General features: G+C 51.4%; 1 protein-coding gene across 3 annotated transcripts in view; it reads right to left on the bottom strand.

Annotated features, from left to right (window-relative positions):
* Rab11fip4 (RAB11 family interacting protein 4) overlaps positions 1-22219 on the bottom strand; it is a 104430-nt gene that overhangs the window by 22004 nt on the left and 60207 nt on the right. Inside the window, exon 1 of one of the 3 annotated variants that reach the window (XM_040749264.1) lies at positions 16393-16648. The exons of the other annotated variants lie outside the window; for them this stretch is intronic. Within the exon in view, the coding sequence (XP_040605198.1) occupies positions 16393-16422 (30 nt within the window). The 5' untranslated portion in view covers positions 16423-16648. Of the gene's footprint in view, positions 1-16392; positions 16649-22219 lie in introns of those variants that run through there. 3 annotated transcript variants of the gene reach the window in all.

Here is a 22219-nt window from a genome sequence, read left to right as displayed (position 1 = left end):
ATGCCTACTCAGCCCAGGGCCCCAAAGAGAACCTGTTCTGTGTGGCTCTGGGCAGAGGCTGCCTTGCTGCGCAGTGGAGAGCTGTGGATGAATCGCCTGGGGATGCCATGCAAACTCTACTCAGTCTGATGCAAGATGTAGGCCTCTGTCCTGAACAAATCGGGCTGGTTTCGGCAGCCCCCAGGTAGTCAGGCTCTCTCCTCAAAGCCCTGTATGTGGTGAGACAGGAGACAGCACTGCCACCATCTCACCTGGTCATCATGCTGGCTGGAGGCCCAGGAGGTATACATATACACCCTGCATCTCTCATGGGCCCAAGACCTGCCGGAGGGCCGGCCGGGCAGGAAACGGGTATCCTAGGAGGCTGAGTTTCCAGTGAGAAATGTCACCGCCCAGAGTAAGTTTCTGACACTCTAGTCTCCAGCACTCTCCTTTCTTGTCCTGATCACCAATGTATAGGGAAAAGGAGGGAGGTGGAGAGGGAGAGGGAGAGACACAGAGACAGACAGACAGACAAGAGCATCTAGTACAGGTTCAAACCTGAAGGTCTCCTCAGCGACAGTACGGAGAGGCTTCAGGAGTCCTCAGCAGGCAGTGTGGCTCTGTCTGCTTCCCAGGACTCTGTCCCTGAGTACCAAGAGGTGACCCCAATCACAGAGCTCTTGTCTTCCAGGCCACAAGGACAACACTCCCACTGCCACCACAGCTTGCTTGTGTCCAAACTGTCTCAGGGACAGCTTCCTTCCCGAGGCTGGGGTCAGAGAGTGGTAGAAGACAAAACAGATGCAGATGCCTTCCTTGGGGAACCTGTGTGGCTGGGACCAGTGGAGGGCGCAACAGTCAGTCCTGGTAGACCTGCTCACAAGCCCGGTGTTCCTGGATCAAAGAGCATCTCTGTGAGCCCTTGGGATGTCCCCTAGAGAACACGGACTGTCATTTCTGCCCAAGAGGCTGCATGACAATTCACGTAAGTACCAGGCAGCAGCCGTGGCAGCCTAAAAAAGTCAGGTTGGCCTTGGGAGAGGCTGGAGACTCTGCGTTCGAGCCTAGATTGTCCAACCTGCCATGGGTCCTTGGCTGATGAACTAGCAAGATCCTGGTTGGGCCTGGGGACTAATCCAAGGACAGGGGTTGCTGGAGACATTACTGAGCCCAAGCCCAGGGAAACAGGACCCAGCTGGCTGCATCCCCCGAGTGTCCCCACCTCCACTTTTCCACTCTGTCCTCATCTGGGGCGGGATGGAGCTGGCCCTAGCTAGAAGTGGTTGCCAGCAGACACACAGCCTGCCCGTGGAGCTCCTCTTCAGTCTCAAGAGCTCTGTTCACCCGTCAGTAGGCCCCGCAGCCACCCCTTCCTCTGTAGGAAGTTGGAAAGGGCTCAATTCAAGGGCCGGTTGAAAAGACCAAGTATCAATACTCGTGGGGGGCCGTCCAAGCCTCAGAGAGACTCACAAAGGCCCACTGTTCCTGCTGTGCAGCCAGGAGGTGTGTCAGGACCCAAACTACACAGCTTCATTTGGTCTTCACTCTCATTCACCTTGTGGGGGAGGGGTGGGGCAGAGGGATGTGGGGAGCAGACTCAAGGTCACACACCCTAAGTTTCCTGGCAGGCGATGTACAGAGAACACTGACTGTACAGAGTGACTACTTATTTCCGTCCTCCAAGAGCGAAGAGAATGAAGCTGTGAACCCCAGCAGCCAGCATTACAGGAGTACGTGGCAGGTGATGACTGAGCTCCTCTTGAATCAAAGCTGCACTGTACCACAGGACCTAGATGATCAGCCAAAGAGCATCTCAGGCCTCGTGCCGACTCTGGTGTGGTCCCTGCCCGGTGGGGTGACTACTGGATGATGGGCTTCATTTCTGAGCCTCATCTAAAAGCATCCGTGATGAGTCCCTGTGTGTCAACATTGGCACGGAGAATCTAATCTAGGACAGCATCTCACCTCTTACTGACACTGAAAACATGACACAGAGATGGTGGGTGCTGGGGACATGATCTAGTGGTTCTAGTCACACTCCACCACATTGAGCACTGTGGCCTTTAGGATACAGAACTACCCTGTGCCTTGGTTCCCCCATCTATACAGCTGAGCAACCACAGTATGAATGAAGTGAATTGGTAACTGTTACAAGTCTCAGAATGCATGGGAAGGGCTTGGTAAAGTGAGCTATTACTGTCATTAGTATGCTAACGGATGATACGCAGGAGTACATGCCAGCATCTTGCCTTCTATCCAACCCCAGGGAGGCTCAGCTCTGGGAAGCCAGGTTACGTCTCCTCCCTGCACCAGGGCCCTCTCTGGCCCACTCTCTTGGAAGGTCTGTACATTAGTCACACCCTGTAATAAGTGTTAAGATGCTGCCTAGGGAAGGGAGCCCAGGAGGCCTTGAGGCGCGGGCTCATCCACCCCCAGCCCTGGCAACAAGCTCCACTCTGCAGGCGGTGACTTGGAGCCAAAGCGAAGCTCTGTGGGGACAGAGCTGGGTAAAAATAGCCTGGGCGGGCACATCTCAGCTTCCCTTGAAACCAGGCACCCGTGGGTACACGTGGACCTCCCACTGCAGAGAAGAGGTTGTGGGTAGGCACAGGCCAAGCCTCACATTGGGGAGAACTGCACCGGCTGTTAGGCCAGGCCAGTAATGGACTCTCTTGTGTACTGGCCAGCTAAGAGCCTGGAGACATGGGGCAGGCCAAGGTTATAATGGGTTTTCCCTTTGGTAGCAGGAACCTCCCCTGGGGGCAGCTTGTGGTACCAACACCCAAGGCAAAGAGGGTGAGATGAGACTGCCTAGAACATCACAGGCCCTCACAGCCCACCATGGGTTGGCTGCTCTCCTCACATAAGCATGGTGGCAATGATGGCTGGGAAACAGTCCTGACTGTAACTTACTTCCACACTGTGGCTGCCGGCCTTGCTGGAAGTCAGGCCCTGCTATACACGGTGACCAGATGCTCATCAATGGGGAATAGAACCCTGGCTCCCCAAAGGGCTACCTAGTGCCAACCGCAGGCCAAAGGCGGGACCAAGAAGTTGGTGTTGGCATCCACACACAAAAAAGACCAGAACCTTGGCCTGCCTCCAAGGCCAAGGGCACTCACAGGAGAGCCAGTCACTATGCCATCTCCATTGCTCAGAGAGTGGCCTTATCTGGAGACAACAGAGTTCTGTAGCCCTGATCGTCCGGATCCAGACACACTACCATGTTCCTTCCCAGATACTACCCAGATGGTAGCCAAGGCAGGGTTTGGCTCCTAGGTTCCACGTCTGCTTCTGAACCCCAAGAGAGTGTCTCACCTTAGATCAAGACATCCTTCAGCAGGAGCCCCCAGGAGTTGATCTCAGTGCAGCAATTTCAACGTTGCTGTCAACATCAGCAGGACCTGCAGTCCCAGGGCGGGGCAAGGCAACAACAATGGGCATTTCCTCATTGGTTTTACATATGCTCAGGCAGGCTCTCTGTGGGACCTCTGCCTGGTACTTAGCAGTGGCAGAAAAGAATGTCATGTCATGCCAGGGGTTCTTGGGCCTCCAGTGCTATTTCAATAGAGCACAGATACTCAGAACTAGCCAGCCACTGCCCAAGACACAGCCACAAATGTGGACGCCCACAGTCTTTCATCGCAGCTTCAACTGTCTTCCTCCCCAGTTCCTTACCACTCAACTCTCACTTGCTGACAGGCACGGCAGGGGATGGGGGGGGGGCATGCTGTAGCTCCCAGGAAAACTTAAGAGACAGCAAATAGCCCAAAGAAGAGCAGAGATGGGCAAATTCCCCAAAGGAGCAGAGGCGTGCAGGGATCTAGAGAGTTAAGTCATTACAGAAGGGCTGGAGTAAGGGCTGTCCCAAGGAGGGTGTGAGGTAGACCTGGGTGGGCAGTGCAGCTCCAGCCAGGGGTATGGTCTGGCTGACTAGCATGTCCAACTGTCTGGAAGGCGGTGTGGTCTGCCTCAGCCAGTACTTGAGCTGGAGACTAGTCAATGCCCAACCAAACCTCTGACCTAGTGTTCTGTGTCTTTGATTGGGTGCCTACTGACCAAGTGGAGATAAAAGGTGCCCACATCCTTAGCCAGGACACACCTGGCACTGCCAAGGAACTGGCTGCTGCTCTGGCATTCTCTTTTCCTTCTGGTGCAGCAGAGTTCAGGAGGGCCTCATGCAGGAAAGCAGGAACCCTATTGCTGAGCCATGTCCCTCGCCACCACATCAACCAAGGAAGCTGACAGGACCACCCTAATCTCAGAAGTACTTCAAGAGGTAGGAGGCACTTAAAAATGATGCGGGATCCATTTACCAAGATGTAGCCCTCGCACATATCTATGCATCTCTTAGCGGTTTCAAAATACACACAGCAAAACTTCACAGAACTGAGAGCTGGAGATGTTACCTCCCTCGGCACGGATGGAACAGGAAAGCACAGAAATCCCCCTCAGGTCTTTGTGCATGGAGCAGGCTATTGCTCCTTTAATACAGTAATCAAATAGCATCATCAACAGGAAGAGACGGACACTGGCCCACGGCATGAGGATCTCAGCAAAATAGTTAATAAAGCGGTTAACATCTAATCAAGTCCTAGCATCTAACGCACTAAATGGGGAGGAACAAAACACAAACTACATGTCACTAAAGAAAAAGGGACCAAAACCAAACATAGTACCTTCTATGACAACTGGCCTGGTGGACCACAAAAAGAAAAGGTCACAGCTTACGCCTATAATCCCAACACTCAGGAGTCTAAGGTAAGGGACCACTGTGAGACTGAGACCAGCCTGGGCTAGAGTAAAATCCTGCCTAAAATCAAATAAGGAGAATGCCATGCAACTAGATTAAAGGGAGGTGGGGTTCTAGATCAGTGTCCTCCAACCTCATTGTCATATCAAGTCACATGGTGGGGGCATTAAACTCAGACTGCATCTGTCTCTGGTTAGGTGTTGGGGACTGCTAGAACCTCGAACAAAACAAACAAAAAACAGCTCAAAACAACCAGGAGGGAAGACTGTCAAGAAATGAAGATTGGTGGGGAACACAAACAAGGACAGGGACTTTAGAAGAATCACTCTTGTCGGCACGCTGGTCTCAAACGTAGCTTCCAGAATCCCGAGGAAACCTATCTCAACCACTAGCCCTGAAGTACTTTGATATGAGAGCACCAGCAACCAACAGTCCTTCTCTGCTTCAGGAGAGGCCTACAGGGATCCTCAGCTCTCCACATGAACACACCTACAAACTAACGCACACAGGTGCATCACAGATATAAAAAACTGATGGTGCCAAGGTTGGGTATGTATAGTGGTGCACACCTTTAATCCCAGCACTCAGGAGGCAGAGGTCAGCAACCTCTGAGTTTGAGGCCAACCTGGTCTACAGAGTACAGTCCAGGACAGCCAGGGCTCCACAGAGAAAACCTGTCTCAAGAAAATCAAACACACAAAAAAACAAAACAGTGCAACAACAAAGGTGATGCTGTTTGTCCACAATCCTGCTCGAGGGGTTATAAAACAAATGTGAAGAGTGACTGGTTAAGAAATGCAGAAATGGCCGGTAGCCTCGGAACCACAGGCCCTGTATGGACAGCCTCTAATCCTTGGGCGGTCACCTCTGTGGCCAGAAGGGCCTGGTAATTAAGCAAGATATTTCCAGTTTCTCCACACTAGACAGTATTTCTGGCTACTTAAAATCCAGAGCAGATTTCTTCCCTTTGTTGTGGCCGCAACAGGAAGGAGGGCCTCTACCACTCTGGAGACACGTGGGCACTCTGCTTAGCTGCTTAGCCTCCTCAGGGCCTTCCTTCCAAGCTCCCACGGCTGTGCAGGGTCAGTAGTGACAGTGACTAAGATGCAGCAGAGACTGGCTGAATCATCTCCAAGGAAAATTCACAGAGGAGAAGGTTGAGCCACCTTCAACTTTTAGTAAGAAAGATTCAAAGAAGATATATGGTCTACCCCTTCCCTACCAGTCAAAGTCAATGACCTTGATTTTCAAACGAGCACGTGGACTTCGGAGACAAAAACCCAGGGTTTATGAAAACAGAATTTAAATTGCTTCCACATCTGGAAACCAAAGCAGCAGCTAGCCCCAAGAATTCCAGGCATGCCAGTCACTGAGAAGCAGAGGGTCCAGGGAGACATTTCCTGTTACCCTAGGGTTCCCTCACCCACACAGAAGATCTCCTCATGGAGGGGAGTTGTGGAGCCACACCTGACTATAGCCATGCTGCTCCATGCATCCTAGAGAACTATTGCTTTGTCCCCTAAACTCTGTAAGGTGGCATCACCACAGAGAACTGCTCCCCTCAACTGGTTGCCATTTTCCCTCTTTACATTTACATCTACCAGGCAAGGGCCACCTGACTAAAACTGGACACCCCCCATTTCAGATAGCCATCTAAATTATCTCCCCTTTTTGATTGTGTTTGAAACAAGATCTTGCTGTGTATGTACACTTGGCTGGCCTGGAACTCACAAAAACCTGCCTGCCTCTGCCTCCCATCCCAAGTGCTGGGATGAAAGGCTCGCATCTGAACCCAAGTTCTCAAAGAAAATTCCCTAAGTACCCTGGGAAGATTCTGTTCCCCTCGGTCACTGTGCCTCAGGCTCTCCCGAGAAACTGTGGGCCAGGGCAGCTCACGTGCTATCGCCAAGGCGAAATGCAGACTGCACTGGCGCTGCACAAGGGCTCTCCTGGCCCCTGGAACAGGCAGCTATTTTGGGCTACAAATTATAGCTTTTAAAGATGTGGCTGTTTGAAGTGAGAGCTGAATTATTCACATGGCCCAGCACGCTCAGGGCTGGCTTTGGGAGCTCTGTATTTTATCACTGTGACAGGAGGAGCACAGATTCCAGGTGAAGGTTTGGGAGGCAGTGGCCAGCTCTCTGCCCTCTGTGTGGGTAGTCTCAAGAGAGGTGATGTGGAACTCCCCAAGAGGCCACTGCTAGGGAGTGACACACAGCCTGAAATCCGAAGCCGAAAGGGAACCTACCCTCCTCCCTCTGCCACAGAAACCCAGCCATGGATGGCTCGGTGAGGTGCCAATGTTCCCCCACAGCTGCCGGGATGCTCTGTCTGGAGCAGACGAAGGAGCAGGCAGATGAAGGGACAGCTGGAGAGCCAGGGGCTTTCCTCCCCTACCGCCCGAACCACCTAGGCCGGGCCTTGTATCCAGAACCCTCTCCTCCCCTGCTGTGGTCCTGACCTCTCATCAGCTCAGGGCTCTGGAACTCCTCCTGCAGGCTTCATTTGAGGTCCTGTGGACTCTGCTAGTACTCTCCTAAACTTTGCCCAGAATGGGGCAGGTAGGCGGACATGAGATCTGAGTACAGCCACAGCCTGGAGCTCAAAGGCTAAGGATTCAAAGGGGAGACCATTGGAAGCCTTCTAAGAGTTTGTCCATCGAACCAGAGCCTGCTCCTCAGATGGCCAGCCAAGCCCTTCCACAGACTCGTCCTCTGACATGCCCACCCTCCACAGTGCCTGGGTGTTATGGCTACCACTTGAAATGTGAATCCCCGACTGCACAGAAGTTGGAGAAGTCAGCTAATGGCTTGCTGGAACCGTAAGTCAGGGAAGGGATCAGGAGGGGACCTAAGCAAACAAGATTTGAAGCCACTACTTACTCTTAAAGTCTGCCTCCAGGCAGCAGCTCCCACTGAGCACCTGGCAAAGCCCCATCGCCTGGATGTTCCCAAGACCTGTCTCCCAGGACCTCAAACATGGTCCACTGCCCCCAAACCCTGATCCCACCTAATGAGTGTCCCAGGCCCAGCTACCAGTCTACCAGAGCCCCTGAAGGCTCAGGACTCAGCCTACTCTCCACCTCCATCCTGCCCCACCCCCAAGCAAAGGTAACTTGACACAATCGGATGACTGCATCACTGCTCCCGCCCAGAGCCCCTTCATCCATCCCAGGGCATTAATGCACCTTCTGTGACCTCTGCCACTTAGAGAAGCACAAAGTCGTCACAACCAAGTGAGAAGGGCCGTCTGCTAAGCACCTACTGTGTGTATCATCTACTCAGAGGGGAAAAATTCAGATGGACAAGGGACACACACTCACAGAGACATAAGGGTTGAGGTCTGGAGATCAGGTCTGATTTCAGAACAGTGAGGAGGGCTCAGAAAAGTTCCCAAACTCTTGGTGACTGTCCAACACCGCAGCAGACAACTCTGAGCACTGGAGAACCATTGAGACATGCAGGCTGCCCAAACAGGACCCAGCAGTGTCGAGTCACTGGGACTTGGGCGGAAGGTGCAGAATGCAGGGCACACACCCAAGGGTAATCCTCCTGTCTCTCCCTGCCCCAGGAAACTCCAAAGAGGCTCCGTGTGGAGAGAGGGATGGGGACATCTGCAAGAAAGCTGCTCAAGGAAAGCATTTGTAAAAACAAAAACTGAGGCACAGGAGAAAATGAGGGGAAGGAGGTTCTGCACAAGGATTACAAACTAGTCAAGGGGGCTAGAAAGAAGGCTAGGCAGCTAAGAGCACCTGGTGGTCTTCCAGAAGACCTGGGTTCAATTCCAGATACCCACAAGGTGACTGCAACCATCTGCAATGCCCTCTTCTGGCCTCTGCGGGCATCAGGTGCACACAGGGTGCAGAGGCATACATACAAGGAGGGCAAAGTATCCATATACACGATTCTTTTTAACTAGGAGGCTCTTGTCACAGCAGTGTCCCGCTGCTACCTTGGGGAGGTCAGTAACAGCTCCCTGCTCTCCCTGCTTTCACTCTCCTCTTAATCTAGGGGAAGAGGAATATGTAAACTCAGATGATCCTCCCCTTAATAACGACTGGGGCGCATGGTCCCATGTAGTGGGGGAGGAGCCTGAGGCTCAGAGAGGCTGTCCTGCTCTCCCAGGACCACACAGCTGCGGTGCCCACTGGGATCTGAACCAGTGAGTCCAGTATGCAAGCTTGTCCATTTGAACCATGTAATACCATGCCTCAACCAATTCTGCTACCACTACAGGTGGCTCTGCTCTCCCTGCTTTGCAGAAACTGGGCAAATTATATAATTTCTCCAGAGGTTACCTAGTTTCTGTGTTTCATTAAATCCAAGACGCCTCTGTTTTAGATGCACTGTTATTTTAGGTGCACAAGAACGGAAAGGTGCTATAGGCTAAGTTCTAACACACACCAAGTGTACAACACACAGCAATTTGAAATGTCAACATGCAAAAGGAAAAAGATGTCCCCAAATCTGGCGTGAGTGTAAATGGGGATGGGGATTCAATGTTCCTTCTCCTGTGTGTGCCAATGGTGGTCAATGACTCCATTCATACTGAAAGGTTTCTGTACCCCGTTATTAAGCCTCTCTGCAGACACAGTAAGCCAAATCAAACCAAATTAAAAGTTAAAAGTCCAGGTTTATTGGTAAAACACTCCCGGGCAATTCTCAGGCCGCCAGAGAGGAGTCAAGAGAAGAAAAATCGCATGGTGGGTCTCCAGAAGGCAGTTTAATTATCTGTAGGTGTGGTCTTGAGCATCTATGGGGGAGGAGCTGCCAAAGTTGGGGTTTTCTGAGTCAGGACAGGGTTTGGAGAGAGGGGGAGGGGAAACTGGGGTGGAGCTTCCACCTGAACACATACAAGAGCATGCCCACATACATATATACATATATATACATACATACATATTCTCAGTGCCCCCCACCACTGCTGCCATAAGAGCCTTTGAGCCTTTGCTGACAATTGGTACAGCTGGACAAAGATGTGCTGGCCAAGCCTGCCTTGCAGACAAGGACCTTGCTCCACCACAAGGCTGTCACCTCAAGGTTACCACTTCACATCGCCAGGCAGAAACTGTTCTGACCACCACCCACTGTACCAGCCAACTCAGGCTGTCTGGCCTCGCTTCAGTGGAGCTCAAAGTGGCCGAGCTGGACAAGCAGGTACGTCTGGCTCCCTGGAAGACTACCAAGGACAGTCACCTAACGTGGCCAGTGGCTGCACAGCCTGCACCTTTTAGGCTGGCTCCTCTCCAGACCTCCTGCAGTCTCTGCAGCTATCTGAAGCCACAGCACTTTAATACGGTGGATTGTGGGCTGCTGGGCAGATAGCAGCACTCACTGCTCCAAGTTAAGCCTTTACCCAGGGCACGGGTGAAGGCGCATGGAAGTCATGGCTAGGGTGAGGGGTGGTCCAGCAGAAGAGCGGAGGCCGGCTCTCCCTTGCACACTACTGCAGCCTGTGCAGAGCTATGCAGAGTGGGTAGCCTCTGAGAGTCCCTGGGGAGGGGGAAGGCTGACACCTCAGAATATGCTCTGCATCTCATTCACAGATTGCTATGCTGGAGCCAGTCACCTGTCCATTCCCCCTCCCCAACGCATCCCCCAGCCCCAGGCTGATGTTGGAGGCCAAGCTGGTTTCTTTAAAAATGAAGGCACTGGGGAAGACTTTGCTTCTCCATTCAGACCCTCAGGAGGTAGAGTACCACCAACCCCTGTTTCATCAAGACAATACCTGCTAGTAATCCCGAGAAAAAGCTGGGAATGAGTGCAGGGTCTGAATGCCAGCACCTATAGTCACCAGCCTTGCTGCAAGTGCCCTTCAGGCTTTACACAGGAGTGTGCCTGTGCGGCAAGCTCTCATGGTGTTCTCACACTGCAGATGAGGAGGCACAGAATTCAACAGTCTACCTCAAACTGTGAGTGATGGAGCCAAGAACCAGGTCTATACTCAGATGTTTTCAGGCTCTCAAACCTATTTTTCAACTCTAAGAAAACAGGCCCTGGGAGGGTGAGTGTGTGAGGAACAGGGGGTTGACACAAGCATTCTCTCTGGGTAAACCAGTAAGCAGAAACAAAGAAAAAACTTGTATGCTCTCTCATGTGAACACAGGGACTTAAGTTGGGAACCAAGAGCAGATACACACATTGACACACACCTACCTTTGGCTCTAATCCCTTCCCATTCCAGCCAGCTGGGCTATGAAGTATGGATTCTCTTTTAATGACACCAGGCTTGTAGGACGTCAGGGCAGGGAACAAGATGGCCAGAGAACACCCTGCCTTCTCCCACACCCTGGTTCTGTTTAGGGCTTCCTCTTTTAGTCCCTTAAAAGAGAAATGCTCAGCCAGGCATGGTGACACAATCCTGTGTTCCCAGCACTGGGAAGGCAGAGCCAGAGATCTCTGCAAACCTAGTCTACATAATGATTGCCAGCCCTTCCAGGACTGCACTTCAACGTCCTGGGTTTTGGTTGTTTTATTTTTTTCCTGGTTTTTATTTTTAAAGAGGAGGGGGTGCTATAGAGAGATGCCTCCGAGGTTAAGAGCATATGTTGTTCTTCTAGAGGACCTGAATTCGAATTCCCAGCACCATCAGTCACTTCACTCACAGCTGCCTGCAGGTTCCAGGGAGATCCAGTTCCTCAAGCCTCTGCCAGCACCTGCACTCTCATGTACATGCATGCACACACACACACACACACACACACACACACACACACACACACGCACGCACGCACGCACGCACGCACACTTAAAAAAATTCAGAGGCTAGAGAGATGGCTCAATGGCTATGAGGACCTGAGGTTGGTTCCCAGCACCTACATCAGGTGGCTCACAACTGTTTGTAACTCCAACTCCAGAGAAAGCTGATGCCTCTGAGGGTGGGCACTTGTACTCACATGCAGACATCCCACACAGACACAGACACAGACACAGACACACACACACACACACTCACACACATACCCATGTTAACTAAAAACAATAATAAACCTTAAAAAAACAAAAGATATTTAAATTTTTTTCTTCAAGACAGGATCTCTCTGTGTAGTCCTAGTTGTCTTGGAACTCACTCTGTAGACCAGGCTGGCATGAACTCATAGATATCCACCTGCCTCTGCCTCCCAAGTGCTGGGATTAAAGGTGTGCGCCACTACCACCTGGCTTTAAAAAATTTTTTTTAAAGGTAAGGCTCCCACAAAGTCAGAGATCTTAGTAACTGTCTGTCTTAGTTAGGGTTTATATTATTGTGAGGAGACACCAAGGCATGACAACTCTTATAAAGAAAACATTTAATGGAGATGGCTGGCTTACAGTTTCGAAGACTCAGTCCATTATCATCCTGGTGGGGAGCATGGTAGAATGCAGGCAGATGTGGTGCTGGAGCTGAGAGTCCTACATCTTAACTCACAGGCAACAGGAAATTGACTGGCTGTCAAAATGAGTGTAGCTTGAGAAGAGACCTCAAAGCCCGCCCCCACAGCCATACACTTCCTCCAACAAGGCCACACCCCCTAATACTGTCACTCCCTTTGGGGGCCATTTTTTTTCAAACCGCCACACTGTCCGATCTCTCTTTTCATCTGAATAATGTCCACGTGGCTGGGAAAGAGCACTTGTCTGAGAAGACAATTCAATCTCTGACTAACAAGGGAGAACCTTCTCTTTGCTAACGGAAGTGAAGTGCAGGGCTAGACATGTTGACATCATTAGAACCCACCTGCTGGGCAAGGCTGAGGCTGCAGGTCAAGAGACAACTATGGCTCTGGGCCACTGCAGAGGACTCTGACCTTCAGCTGACCCTTCCAGGATACACACATCCCTGGCTGTTGCTTTTGCCCCATCAGCTGCTTCCCATGTCACTAGAAAAGTGAGGAAGGGATCAACAGGCTCCCCAGGTACCCATGAAGGTTCTGAGAACCTTAACTAAACCACAGGATCCTGAGTAAGGTTGGCTGGGCAACCCAGAGTCTATCAGTTTCCATGAGCACATGTGAACTGGCTGATGCTAAATTCCATCCAGTTAGCAGTAGTGCCATGAGGCCCTGGACACTTGGGGAAGGACCGCCATGTGCAGCCAGACATCTGGCATGAGAAAATGAGAACTCCAAGCCCAGGCTTTGGAGGGCATACTCTCCACAACCTGACACCCACTGTAGCTTCTGGAGCACACTGTTTTGAAAGGAGGTCAAATTAAAAGCTGCCAACAGTCCTGCCCAGGAGAAATAGACACTAACTCATTCCAGCCACTGGGAACTCAAATAGCACCCTAACTCTTAGTCATACCCACACTGGGAAAATGGATGGGGAAGGTGTCTAAAGCACATACTTTGGACCCCAGATAGAGATGAACCCCAAAGCTGCTGTCCTGGTGTTTGGAGATCTCTCTGGGATCCTTAAGGGATAGGTACCCCAAGTTATGTGGCCAACTGCCCAAAGTAGACAGGTAGAGGGAAGTCCAGGGCATCTGGGGCCAAAGAAGACCTGGAGAGAGATGGAGACAGAGCTGAAGAAGACAGCATGCGGGCTATTTAGTAGGTCTTTTAACTGCTCTTGTCCCAATCTGGTGAGTATGAACATGGAGATGAGCTCCAAGCAGCTATCAACTCCAAGACACAGCTACCAGTGTGTCACCAGCAAGGCTTCTTTCTTCTAGTTTCAGTTGTGTGGTGGAAAACACGTGATTTGCACCCATCCTCAGTCACGTGGGCAGGCTTATCTGACCAGACCCAGACTGAGGGCAGGAAGCTCAGAGCAGCATCAGTCACACAGACGTCTCTTCCCTGAGAGATGCCGTTTACCACTCAACTCCAAGGACTACAAGAGAGCAGAGCCGTGAAAGGCGACTGGTTTAAGCAACTGTTTTAAGTCTCAAAGCCACCACTGCTCTCGCCCGTGCCCCTGCTGCCTAGTAGCAGCAAGCAGCCCTCAGTATCTCAGACCTTATCCCCTGCTATCTCCACGCACCCTGGCCCTGCAGTCCTGCTGGGTACACCATGTCAGGATACACCATGTCAGACACTATGCACACGTGGGGGCCTTTACAGTCGCTGTTCCCTCTGCCTGTTCTGTTAAGATGAACAGCAATGACTCCCATGGCCACTGTGGTTAAAGCCCAGCTCCCCTCCGCCCTTCCTCCCTGCCTGCTCTCAGCCCATCTCACAGGCTGCCTGACTGGCGGCTGGTCTGCCTCACTCCTATAACATGGCTCCATGGAGCGAGGGTTCACATCCACACATCCATCTCATTCACTGACAGCACCCCAACACTGAACATGGAAGCTGGCACAAATCCGATACTAAGTTTCTACGGAATGAATGACTGAAGCAGCATTTGCCCTGTGCCAGGCAATGTGGGAAAAGCGCTCTGCCCTGAAACATCACCTGACAGAGGAGACTGCAGTGCCATCCAGGAAAGATCACAATGTCCAGTGAAATACCAGGCGGGCATGACAAAACAACACACCCAGCGGTCAGGGCAGGACCCTCATTAATCTAGCAGCAATACCCGAGCGCTCTCCCTCATTTCATGTGATTTGATGCCATAAAGACCTAGTTACTGAGTCAAGACCAAGCAGAGCTGACCCATGGAAAACAAAACACCACCCCAGGTCCTGTGTACCTGGAAAGGCCAGGGCACGAGACCTCACTAATGCCAGATGGTGGACCAGACAAGGAATCTTCCTATTTGAAACACAAGCCCTGTGTCAGGAGACAGCACAGGTGAGAGGGTGGAGTGGAGTGGAACTCTCTGCCTGGGCTGTTCCAGCCCTCCCCGGAGAATCTCACCCATCTGCAATCTCAAGGGAAATGTCTCCCACTCCGCTCTTCCTGACCCTCACTGAAAATAAATACACTGAAGGAAAATCCTGAAACCCCCTTAAGGCAAAATTCACTATAGAGAAACCATAGGCACAACAGGCTAGCAAGCCCCCCAAAACAAGGCATAGTCATCACCACCAGGAGGAGGAGGCCAGCTTGCTTCAGGCTTGGTAAGAAGGGAAACCCCTGCCCCCATAAAATTACCCTGTAGAGCCCCCCAAAAGACAGCTCAAACCACCGCGGCCCCTCTAACATCAGCCCTTCCTCCTTCCCTGGCTAAAAGTCCTTTCCAAGGACAGGCTCCAGGCAGTCTGTCCCGTAAGATCTCCCTTAGGGCAAAGGTCAGACGTTCCAGCTTGCTTACCTGGCCTGGTTAGTTAAACCATCCCTGTCCCGAAGTCCAGTCTTATCTCTCAGGTTTGTCTTGTCACTTACCCTGATCCCTACACCTAAACCCAGAACCCAAAATTCCAAAGTGGTCTCCACCAGACCGTGATGCTTACACGTGCCAGCCCGATTTTCTTTACCAGCTCCCCTACTTCTCCAGGTCACTCTGTACTCAAAGTACCCACAAGAACTGGCCCAAGCATTCAAGATAATCGGGTAGCGTCAGATTAGACCCAGGAACACAAGGTCCCGGGGAGAGCAAGCTGTGTCCCACATATAAAGTTCTCTAGACATTTAACCCTGCGTTTCTTGAGAGACCATGAGCAGGTTAAAGTCTGGGTCAATGCCACAGTACAAGAACCTGGCCAGCGGGGGGCTGAAACAGGAGATGTCAGTCAGTGAAGGTGGGTGGAGGAGACAGCCTGTAAGAGAAGTCTTTGCAGTTGTAAAACCCTCCCCCACAGAAACTCCTTTCCCTGGCACCCACAGAAACTATCTTTCACCTGGAGAGGGCTCTGAAAACTGACCCAGGGAATGAGGAAACCCAAGCAATTATCTGAAGGGAGACAGGTTTATAGAGATCACCAGGAACCAGCACTCAATCCAAAAGGAATTCGAGAACCAAGCACAAGGCAGAACCCCCAATCCCTGTGCTCATTTGAGGGGGCCTATAAATCAACGAACACGGTCGAATCCCTCGGAGTCCGGGCACAAGTTATTTCTAGCTCTTTTGGAGAAAAGCAGGTCCAGAAATGGGAATGGAGAAGTATGACAATGGTATGAGATACGGTCTAGGGTTCTGTCGGGTTTACAGAGGCTGAGATGCTAGGCTCTGGGTGACACTTGTCGCAGCAGAGAGGCAGATGTGTCAATAGCTTACACCGAGGTGGACAGTAGCCTTTTATGGGACACAGGGACATAAGCAGGCAGCCTGGGCACACCTCCACCCATAGTAGCAGCATTTCGCTGAGGGAAAACAAATCCCTTAACTGCCTGGATCTGTTTTCCTACCCCTCAGATACCCCGGGAGAGAGAGGAGCAGCAGGAAACCGGCTCCGCGCAGTCTCCATCACTTAAAAAACATCACGGAAAAACTTCGCCACGCACAGCTCCCTAGAAAAGCAGCCCAGTCAAGAGCAAAGCGCTGATGGGAGGGGGGCTGATAAGCCCCCCCTTCCCATCCCCACCAAATGACCCTAAAACAGTTCTGAAAACAGCGCCTCTGGTAGCACGGCCACCCTACTCGGGCACCGAGGTGGTTACGCTCACGCTCCCACCTGGGCGCTGGGCCGAGGGCCAGAAGCGGACAGAGGGGTCAGTGGCTTCGCATTTGAGGCCCGCCAGGCAGCGCAGGTACCCCGATCTCCCTGGTGGCAAGGTGCATGTGACCGATGGATCCTCCAACTTCCAGCTCCCGGGTCCACGGCAGGTGCGAGCCGAGGCCGCCACTTACCTGGCATTCGGGAGCCGGCGGGGTGTGCATCCCCGGACCGGCCACGGGTCGGGCCGCTCCAGACGGACTAGAAGCCAAGCGCGGGTCGAGTCGGGTCGGGCGGGGCGAGCCGGGACGAAGCCAGAACCGTGCTCCGAAAACAATCCGGGCGGCGCGCTGCTCCGCACCAGTAGAAGCCGCCGGTCCCGCCCCCGCCCGCACCCGTTGCCGGGAGACCCGCGTGGGCCGAAGGGGCTCTTTGTATCAAAGCAGCCGTGACATCACGAGGCGCCCGGGCTCCCGAGGCTCAGGCGGCGCGGCCTCCGTTCAGGGGGGCGGGTCCAGAGGCCCGGCGGCCTGGGAACCCGAGCCGCGGGGGCGGGGCCCAGGTAGCCCCGCCCACCCAAGGTAAGGGGCAGGTGGCGGAGGCGGTGTCCGCCAATGACCGCAGGGTCGGCGCCTCGGTGGGTGGAGCTCGCTGGAGCGTGCCGTCGTTGCAGCCCCGGGGATCAAAGACTAGAGTTTACGCTTACTCTCCGGCCGGCTCAGCGCAGTGTCACTGCTTGAAGTCACTACTGGGCTACATTCAGGCAGCACTGCCAGACTCAACCTCACCGACGAAAACCTGCCAAAAACCCTGCCCCAACCTACCACCAGCTGGAATCTGATTTGTTTAGCCTCAGCCCTACCTACAACTTTTCTCCCTTCACGCCAAGCAAAAGTGATCCATAGTTATCCAGTACTAAGATACAAGTGGCAACCAGAACTAGGGAACAAATAAAAAGGGGACTTACATCAGAAACGCCATTCCTCTCAGGACTTAACTTCATTCAAGATTTAAACAAGGCGGAAATGTTAGGACTAAAGCAAAGCAGCAAATGTTAGGAACGCAGTTTCTCTTCAACTTGATAGTGTTTTATGTAACTGGAGAAAGCAGGTTACTGTCTTGACAGGTCTCAAGCCGCTTTCTGAGTTCTTACTGCTCTACAAAGTGACACAAGAACTTGAATATGGTTAGGATGGGCTGGGTGGCTTCACATCACATCATCTCTCTCACTCTCTCTCTCTCACACACACACGCACACGCACACGCACACGCACACGCACGCGCGCGCGCACACACACACACCTTTCTGCTGCCTGCCCACGAGCTGTCAGTGGTTCTCATCCTCTGGGTCATGACCCTTTCACAACGGTTGCATTTCAGATATTTACATTATGATTGATAACAGTAGCAAAAAACTACAGTTATGAAATAGCAACAAAAATAATTTTACGGTTGGAGTCACCACAACATGAGGAACTGTGTTGAAGGGTCGCGGCATTAGGAAGGTGGAGGACCACTGTGCTAGCCTTTCGCTCTCAACTTCTTTCTCACCCATTGTGTGTCCTGCAACAAATTCCCAGTTAGCTCTCTGTTTACCTGGTCAAAGCCCACTAGAGTTACAGCTTTGCTTGGACAGCCTTAGCTGGAGAGGTCTGTGACTGGGGTAACTTCCTGGTAAGGTCTGTGAGAGGTGGAAATTCCACCCCTGAGGCCTTCTCTAAATTTATGTCTTTTAGTTTCTGTATGACCTTTGGAACAGTGTGCAGTCACCACACACTGTTTCTCACACTGTCTTTATCCAGTCCGGCAGTCCTGGATAAAGAGTCAATGAACTGTGTCTCGGCTCATGGAGGAAGGCAGACCTGGGTTTGAGTCCTGCTTGTCAGTTTGTTGTCCTGGGAGTTCCCATTACCTTTCTGAGGCTCAGTCTGAAAGAAGGAAGCAGCACAGCCCGCCTCCTGGTGTGCCGCATGCCCTCTCACAGTGAGCACACCAAATGTTAAGCCCTAGGCAAAGGCAGGCTCTCAGGTGCTTAGGTGCTTGGTCCAGGACCTGAGCTCAACAGCCTCTAGTGCTGTTGGGTGTGGCTGAGTCCCCTCTTCTCTTTGCTTCCAAGGCCCATATTCTGAACTTCTCTGGCGAGCAGGGTCCAAGGCAATCATTCCTTCTGGATCTTTGCCGTCATTTAACCAAAACAGTGGGGAAAGTGAGACCCAGGCAAGCTGCTCCTGGCCTGCCTTGAGCCAGGAAACCCAGCCATGACTTTTAAAATATTTGAATCACTGGTCTAGTTAAGCATACCCTCTTTTCTGACTTTCTTTTCTCCAGGTAACATGTTTAAGAACTCTATGGAGGCCCGGTGTTGGTGTCACACACCTTTAATCCCAGCAGAGACAGGCTGATCTCTGTGAGTTCGAGACCAACCTGGTCTTCAAGAGCCAGTTCTAGGACAGCCTCCAAAGCCACAGAGAAAACCTGCCTCAGACCCCCCCCCAAAAAAGAACTCTATGGAGTAGGTGGTATCAATGGGGCCCTCTTTATTTTTCTCACAGGAAGTGGGCTAGGTTATTTGTCCTGAAAATCAAAGTGAGCTGGACATAATTTATGCCAGTAACCCCAACGGTGTCTGAGGCGGGAGGATAGTCATGAGTCTGAGGATTTTCTCAACAACAAAAAACAAAACCAAAAGGCAAAGTGATAGGGGTGCTCAGATGCACTGACCATTGCTACTGCCCTCAGTCTACCACCAGGAAGTTGCCCAATGTGCTGGAGCCTCAGTTTCTTCCTCTATAGAAATAAGACACTTCCTCTTTCAGGTGTGACTTGTGGGTGAAATAGAGAAGTACCTGTCCAGTGCAATGTCTGTCATACTGTAGCCTTCTGTTACCCCAAACTAACAGCCCCTGTTACCCGAGCTGTCTATCAATGGCAGGTATATGGGCTGCAGAACCAAGGGAGCCTTTTTAAAAGGCCCTGGGTAAAGTGAATTTAACTCAAGAGAACATTGGCAAGAGATGGGCATTTTAGAGTAGACCAGTGATTTTAAACTTTGATTTTTGTTTTGTTTGTTTGTTTTTTAGCTCTCCTGGAACTCACTCTGTAGACCATACTGGCCTCAGACTCATAGATCTGCCTCCCAAGGTCTGGGATTAAAGGTGGGTGCTACCACTGCCCAGCAGTTCTAAACATTTTTGTTGGGGAGATTAAATAAAACCAAAAGATACTTAGCATGGAGTCTGGGATATAAGGCACTCAGGGAATAGAAGCCATTGCTAACTATATGAAGGGCTAATAACCAAGAAGCTTCAGGCAGTCTGAGAAACTGGGTGCAGAAAGATTTATTTAATACACTCCCTGGGCAGTTAGGAGCAGGGTGGCCCCATCTAGGGTCAGTATGCCATGGAGCATCTGGTGCAGATGTCAATGTGACAAGGACCTCCACCAAAATGTACCACCCTGGGAAAGCGGAAACTAGGTCTGCAGTCAAGAACTTTCCAAAATTCCCTTGTCTGGCCTATAAAACCCCAGCCCCCTACACCCTGGTGGGAAGTTTCCACTCCCTGATCATTCTGATTAAAGAGCAATTCTGCTGGTACAGAGAGGCTCCTCACCTCACCAATCCCACCCCATCTCACACTCTCCTATGGCAAGGGGTTAAGAGGGGAGCAGGGAGGAGCTGACAGGGCCTGTGGGGGAATTTACCCCTAACTTCCAGGAGAGGCCTGCCACCTGCCAACAGGATTCAGGGGACAATGACATTAGGTGGAGGTGATAACCAGACTGAGTGACTTTAAGGGTTGAATAACATGTGGGGGTGCAAGAGTTCACGGCAAATCTATGTCCCTGGGTCAACAGGGGTTAAGGGCTGTGGTACATTGTGTAAGCTCAGCACTTGGGAGGAAGAAGTAGGAGGCTAAGAGTTCAAGGTCATCCTCAGCTAGATAGTGAGCATATAGCCAGCTGGGGCCACCTTGTACCCTAACTCAAGAAACAAACATAAAAACAACTATAACAAAACAACCCACAACAATGAGACACCTCATGCCAGGTATGGAGGCAGGTGCCTATTACCCCAGTTCGTAGAAGGTGGAGGCAGAGGATGGGCCTCAGCTACATAGTTTGTGACCAGCCTGTGCTACATGATACTGTCTCAAAACAGTAACAGCAATAAAGGCCAGTGTGGTGCTTTGATCCCAGCTTCCTGAAGCAGAGGCCTGTGGTCTCTGGGAGTTTGATGCCAGCCTGGTGTTTGGCTGGGACTTCCAGTTGGGCCCCACTCCTCTCTCTCCAAACCCTGCCCTCTCAGAAAAACCGCCAAATGTCTAGGTTCCTCCCCTGAAGCTGCCGGCAGCTCAAGACCTTGTCTACAGGATATTTAAGCCCCCTCCTCTAGGCCACCCATGTGCCCATGTGATCCTCCTCCCCCTCCCTTCCCCCCCCATCCCGCAGCCACCATATTGGGGTATGGATACCTTTTTTTTTTTAACCTGATTTATGTAGGAATTCGAGGCCAGACAAGGTTGCATTATGAGAATGCCTCAATCAGAACAAAAACAATGACAATTAAACAACACCAAAACCCCCAAAATAACAAACGGCCGATGAAGTTAACAGAAAAGAACTGGGGATGTAGCACCTCTGGAATGTAGCTCGATGTTTTTCTCTTTTGCCTCTTTGAGGCGACCACCACCCAGCTCCCAAACACCTCACACACGGAGGCTTATGATTAGTTATAAATGTCTGGCTTTAGCTTGGTTGTTTCTAGTCAGTTTTTCTTAAATTAACCCATCTACCTTTTTCCTCTGGACTTTAGTCTTCCTTACTTCTGTATATCTTACTTTCCTTCTTTCTCTGTGGGTGGCTGGTCTGACATCCTCCTCTCCTTGTTCTCTGCTCTCTGCCAGCCCCGCCTACCCTCGCTCCTGCCTTGCTATTGACCATTCAGCTCTATTAGGATCACCAGGTATTTTAGGCAGGCACAGTAACACAGCTTCAGAGAGTGAAACAAATGCAGCATAAACAAAAGTCATACACCTTAATCACCCAAGAGTGAGTTAGCAAGAAATACAATTCTATTCCTGAGCACAACACCCTGCCCCTGCCCCTGCCCCTGAGGCTGAGGACATTAGGTATCTTCAGTTAGCATTCCCTCATTCTGTAAGTATGGCTGTGTTTTACATATTGCAGAGTCAAACTGTACTAAGGCAGGAAAACTGTGGCTAAGTTGCTCATGTATTCTTCTGCCCCTTTTATCGGCAGGGAGACCGAGGCTCAGAGTGAGCTGGGGCTTTTTTCAAAACCCCATAGTAAGATCTCCAATTAAACACCCATCTCCTTCCTGCTCTGATTTGGGTGGGAGTAAGATGGGCAGGGATGAGGAGTAGCAGGAAGTCACCTTTTCTTTTCTTTTCTTTTTTTTTTCCCAGAAAGGGTTTCTCTGTGTAACACCTCTGGCTATCCTGGAACTCACTGTGTAGACCAGGTTGGCCTCGAACTCAAAGATATCTGCCTACCTTTGCCTCCTGAGTGTTGGGATTAAAGGCGTGCAACAGCTGCCTTTCTTTTTGAGGAGAAAAAAAACAACATTCAAACCAAATCCTTTTCCAGACGATTCTTCGGGAGAATGTATCCAAGAATAACTTTTGCATGGCCCAGCTACTCTGAAAGGTTGATTCTTCATGGGACCTACTTTCCTGAGGATGTGGGTACACTATGCCTCCATGAAGTTGGATGCCAGAGTTGGTAGAAGCTGACAGAGAAAGTGTCAGTGAGCAGGAGTCCTGTCCTGCCACCCACGTGATTTGGGTGTAGATGATAAGATGATGGTTCAGGTCAGCACATTCCTCCTGTACTATAACTATGCTTTCTCTGCTGCCAGCACTGGACACAGGAAGGGGGCATCTTACTCCGTGTTAACAAGACCCCAGCAACTGACGCCTGCCAGCCTTAGCTGAGTGAGCAGAGAACAGTTGAGGGCTGACAGCAAATGTGAAACAGCCACCTCAGTCTGGTCTCGGAGGT

This window comes from Mesocricetus auratus, unplaced genomic scaffold, assembly GCF_017639785.1.
Source record: "Mesocricetus auratus isolate SY011 unplaced genomic scaffold, BCM_Maur_2.0 Super-Scaffold_100007, whole genome shotgun sequence".
Lineage (NCBI taxonomy): Eukaryota > Metazoa > Chordata > Mammalia > Rodentia > Cricetidae > Mesocricetus > Mesocricetus auratus.
The sequence above is the reverse complement of the archived record's forward strand: the minus strand, read 5'-3'. Positions and strand labels throughout refer to the sequence as shown.